The sequence below is a fragment of the Triticum aestivum genome, chromosome 1B (assembly GCF_018294505.1).
Source record: "Triticum aestivum cultivar Chinese Spring chromosome 1B, IWGSC CS RefSeq v2.1, whole genome shotgun sequence".
Lineage (NCBI taxonomy): Eukaryota > Viridiplantae > Streptophyta > Magnoliopsida > Poales > Poaceae > Triticum > Triticum aestivum.
In genome coordinates, this window is record NC_057795.1 from 668,088,967 (window position 1) to 668,094,044 (window position 5,078).

General features: G+C 44.7%; 1 protein-coding gene across 1 annotated transcript; it reads right to left on the reverse strand.

Moving 5' to 3' along the window:
* Nucleotides 1-76: 76 nt before the first annotated feature.
* On the reverse strand, nucleotides 77-4,816 carry LOC123099400 (uncharacterized). The gene is made up of 5 exons (XM_044521570.1): nucleotides 4,524-4,816; nucleotides 2,016-2,061; nucleotides 1,820-1,916; nucleotides 1,624-1,726; nucleotides 77-729 (listed from the first exon to the last, which is right to left on the reverse strand). Exons 2-5 carry the CDS (start codon nucleotides 2,036-2,038, stop codon nucleotides 584-586), a joined length of 369 nt encoding a protein of 122 aa, XP_044377505.1. The 5' UTR covers nucleotides 2,039-2,061; nucleotides 4,524-4,816; the 3' UTR covers nucleotides 77-583.
* Between the last annotated feature and the right edge of the window lie 262 nt (nucleotides 4,817-5,078).

Here is a 5,078-nt window from a genome sequence, read left to right on the forward strand (position 1 = left end):
GCTCGGCTGCAACAGATACGGGTCAACCCAGGCCATCACGTGCCCTCCCCTCCCCTCCCGAAACTCTCAGGCCCTACTGGCCACTAACTTCTTCCCCATGCCCATACCTAGCCTCACCTTCCCCACGAAACAAGGGGTTCCCGGGTCTGGATCTCCATTGCCAGAGCTACCATGGAAAATGAATCAAGGTGAAATAACAACAGATCTGGAACAATTTGTTGTGAAAAAAGAAGAAAGAGGGTGGACAGATCACAACGTACCAGGCAACACCAACAAGGGTGAAAAAAGAGGTGATCCTTGTCTCCTCATATTCAGATCCTCCCTCCTCAACTTTCCCTTTCCTCTCACCAAATTTCTCTTTGCAAAAAATAGCTTCTCCATAGTTGAAAAGAGCAAAAATAGAGATAAAAGAACAGGAAGATCTGGTACCCATGCAATTTTAACTAGTTTCCGTGCAACTGCATCATGGGACAAGCCAACTTTTGCAGCAGTGTGTGCAACAAAATGCAGATAATGTGCAAATAAATAGGAGAACACATAGAGAGTTTTATTTCACACATAATGCAGAAGAACCGATGTCCATTTAGCAAAAAAAAAGTATACTGCAGGTACTATGAAAACTACCAACTAGAGAAGAAATCGGTTTGCATCTGTTTTTTTCCTTTGATCTTTCCACATAGTAGTCTATGTAATCTATAGCAGGTCTCCACCCCCATAACCTGTAAAAACCTGCACATGGTGCAAAAAGGATGTCTGTGAAGAAATGAACCAACTCTGGCTTGTATCTGTGCAACTTAACCAGTACAAACGTGCAACTGACAACACTCACATATCCATCTAACTGTGGGGTTTGAATTTTAGTAGTTGGAATCTTCAACTCATATAAAATTTGAAGATGCCAACTCATATAATTTCAGATTCATTTTGGTAGTAGCTAAATTTGTGTATGCAGAATTCCAAAAAACTTATGCTGGCTGTTGTGCAACTACATCATCTATTTTGTGCAACTGCAAGTACTCCTGCATGCCATTCATCTTGCATGCTTGTGCAACTATGTAATGAATTTTGAACCGATGGACATGATAAATTTAGCCTATCTAAACACAAGAAATGGAAAAAATTAGTGAATTTTAAAAGATTATAACCCTCCAAACAAGTAGTGCAACAAGATTCAAGTGCATCCGCAAACCTAAAAAATCAGATGCATGTGAACACGTGATGACTACTGAATGGTTCTTGTGCAACTGAAGGTTGGGGATGCCAACTCATGTGGTATTGATGTGCAAAAAAAAAAGTTGGGGATGCCAACTCCTCATTGGTTCTTGTGCAACTACAATAGTTAAAGATGCCAACTCATGTGTTATTGCTATGAGACTATTTAAAAAGTTGAGACTGATAACTCTCAAATGGTTTTGGTGCAACTATGAAAGTTGAGGATGCCAACACATATGATACCGTTGTGCAACTATTTGAAAAGTTGAGAATACAAACTTCTTATTGATTCTTATGCAACTATAATAGTTCAGGATGCCAACACCTAGCTGGTTCTTGTGCTAGTGTGTAAAAAATCATACCCCAGGTTTCTTTGTGTAGAAAAAAATGCCTAATGCCATTTCATGTTACCTTGGCAGCTGGTGCACACGTTGTGCCAGCTCCAGCTACAACTCCCACCTGCATGGTCGCCTTCTGTTTTTGCCGTTTCACAAAGCAGAATTAAATCACCGACCTAAAGGAGGCATGGAAGAAGTTATTTGTCTGTGTGTATGCACGCACGCAAAAAAGAAGGTAAATGCACCCACACTGCTTGCTCGATACTTACCTCATCATCCTTTGCATCCCCGTCGATATCAGCACGACACGGCTGCCGCTCGGCGGGCGGTTTCGAGTTCCGCCGAGAAGAATGGTTTGCAGACCCCCTGCATATAGAACAAATAAAACACAGAACATGGTCAAAAAAAAACCCAAAAAATAGTTATTATAGTTGCAAAACAAAACTGCTATAAAAAGCGACATACCTCTCCTTCACTTGAAATCGCATCTCCTTCTACAACCATTTCTGGTCTGTGAAAACAATGTGAACAAACAAATTAGCCGAAACAACCAAACCAAATGTATAAAAGAAAAAATGAGAAAAAACAATTGATATAAAAAACATTGGCATGAGGTAAGCAACTAATGCTGATTTTTCAAAGCACACCGACAAAACAAAACAAAATGTGTGCAACTTGATGCACTTTATGGCCAACAGGGAACACATGAGTGTGCAACCAAAAAAACAGCATACACACCGCCTGAACATGATTTAGGCACTAGAGCCAAGATTAAACTAGCCGTCAACCTTGTAACTACATAGCCCTTCCCTATACAAAGTGCAACCAAGCGGACTAGGATATGTGCTATTTTGATCTGCAAACTCTTGTATGAACACATACCCTTGATAACAGAGCACACATGAGTGTGCAACCAAATAGCACACACTGCTTGAACATAGTTTACACAATATCCATCTGAATACCATCGATTGTGCCACCGATTAGCCCTCACTGTGTGACTTCTTCAGTTGGCTAGCCAACTGAGGTATGTATATATTTGATCCAACTATATTTGCATTTGTATGCAACTATTACAAGAAACGAGCCAACTGGTCACTCATATGCATGGAATGGCGGTGACCCAATTTCCACCAGCAGCAAGCCCATCAGCTCATGGGACAGGCCTGACTGGGTGCCAATCGAAGGAGGACAAACTACAAGTATCCAGGCTATCTCGAGGAGCCATCTTCAGAAGTAAAAAACATCAGGAGACACCTACAAAAAGTGATGCAATGCTGGTTATTTGATATCTCTGCAGGTTTCAAAACGGTAGAGCTGGAGGAGATTTTTGGCCCTGGAACCTTTGCTTTTCTGCTGGGTGTCTGATTTATTGGGATTGTAGTAACAGGAGACCGGTAGTCTCAGCAGCAGAACAACAAGGAAAAATGAGCTATCAGGCTCGACATTCTGACGCATGCTAATCTTGCAGCTGAGGGACGATGCTTAATATTTTATCCATTTTGATGCTTTTTTTGAAATCTATTTGAGGAAGTTTACTCTGGTGTGGAACCTGGAGAAGAGTGATTCAGATACTTCAGTTCTTAGTGTCTTTGCTCCAACTACATTTGCCTTTCTGACACAGAAAACACGGAACTGCCTCCCGGGTCGCTTAGGGCGACTCCGGAGGCGCCGCCGCTGGGACCTTCGAAGGCCCTTCCCCGCCTCCACGATCACCATGCCGCCGCCGGAGGAGGCCGTCCCACGGCGGACGGCGGCGGCGGGGCTTGTCCACTCATCTTTTTCTTTCTCCAGCCTTTCGGTCTTCAATTCAACCTTACCAAGATTTCTTCCGATCTGGTCATCGCCGTCCTGCATCCCGGCCTACCGATCTGGGTGCGGCCGTTCTACGTCAGCGGCATCGCGATCTGGCCTCCAGTAGCCTCATGATCTGGCAGGTCGCCGGCCTTTGGATCTGCAGTCACCTTTGCGGATCGCGGCTGCGTCGTACAAGATGTGTGGAAAGATGCGTTCGTCCACGCCTCATGCATGCCAAGCATGCAACGCATGTATCATTGCTGGGCTGGATGTCTGTCGCTTCACCATCAGGGCCATGCACATGTACTCAGTGCCTGCATGGAGAAGATCAGAGCCGGCTATCCTGCCGACGCACCACACACCTGTACTGACATCGGGCACTGGGTGTGCTGTTGGTGACCCTCTCCCGTGGTTCGGTGTCGCCCGATCGACGTACAAATTGGTCTCGGGTGTGGTGCCGCCACGAGATGGCTGCAGACTGTCTTCCTCATTGGAGATCTATACGGATTGGCGTCCCTGGATACCTAGATCGGAAGATTCCGGTCGCGCGCACTCGCATTATCAGCCATCATGGCTTCAAGGGGGCGGCGCGAAACTTCGCTTTATTATTCGAGTCATGGGACTAAGTCAAGATTCCCAAGGCAATGATAGAGGTGAAGAAAATCATGGAGGCTGCGATTGGAGGTGTTGAAGCGTTGGCAGAACGCAGGGGCGAAGCCAGGATTTGAGCATAGGGAGGGCCAAAGAGATAACAATCGTAAAAAAAAACATATATGTGGGATCATATAAATTAAGTCCCATATAAAATGGTATCCCAATAAATCTTTTGTAAGAACTGTATGCACAATATAATATTATAATTTGTGTATGATAAGTTGACAACACATTGCATGTTTTGCAACTGCCGATTTAAATTTAGCACTATGATTATTTACAAGATCATAGATTTATCAAGTTGATCTGAATTTTGGCACAAAGGTTTATGAAGCAAGTGGATTGGAAAAAGCAATATCATGTTATATAGAATTTCTCTTTGTTTTTTATCTATAACAGAAGTATATCAAAACCGAAACGAAAGACAATTAGATTTCTGTCTATCATCTGACTAAGCACATACTAGTACGCCTACTAATGCATCAGGCACTACCGCAGAGGAGATTAATGGTATTTACATACCTTGAGAAATGATCCAGCGATGAGTTTCGTCCAACATCAGAGGCGATCAGCGGACCTTTATATAGTCCAGATTAATGATCCATGATTTGCGCTGAGGAAGCTGGCAACGGCGATCAGCGGTGCCGGCGAATGTCCAAATTTGGATACGGAGGAGACACAACTAGCGCCAGGTGCTGCTTCCGGGCGGTGGCTGACGAACATGCCATGGAACAAGGAGCCGGCGGCGTGGCGGTGGCGATATTAGGATCGAGTCATCTAGGGTTAGGCTGCTCGAGGATGATTCCATCAGGATAATGCGACAGTTAGGCCATAAATTATTGTGCCTATTGGGCTTGGGCCACGCGACAGTAAGGCCACTACTCTAATGGCCGTAACTAAATTACCATGGCCTGTCTAATCTTGTACAGCTAATAGCACAGCCCCCGCTGTAAGTTAATGGGGGTGGCCGATCGTTGGCGGGGGCCAGGCCCCCGCTCGCCCCCCCACTGGCTCCGCCACTGGCAGAACGGTTTATTAGATGTGTTGAAGACTGTGTGCTAGGTGTTTGGTGACTTG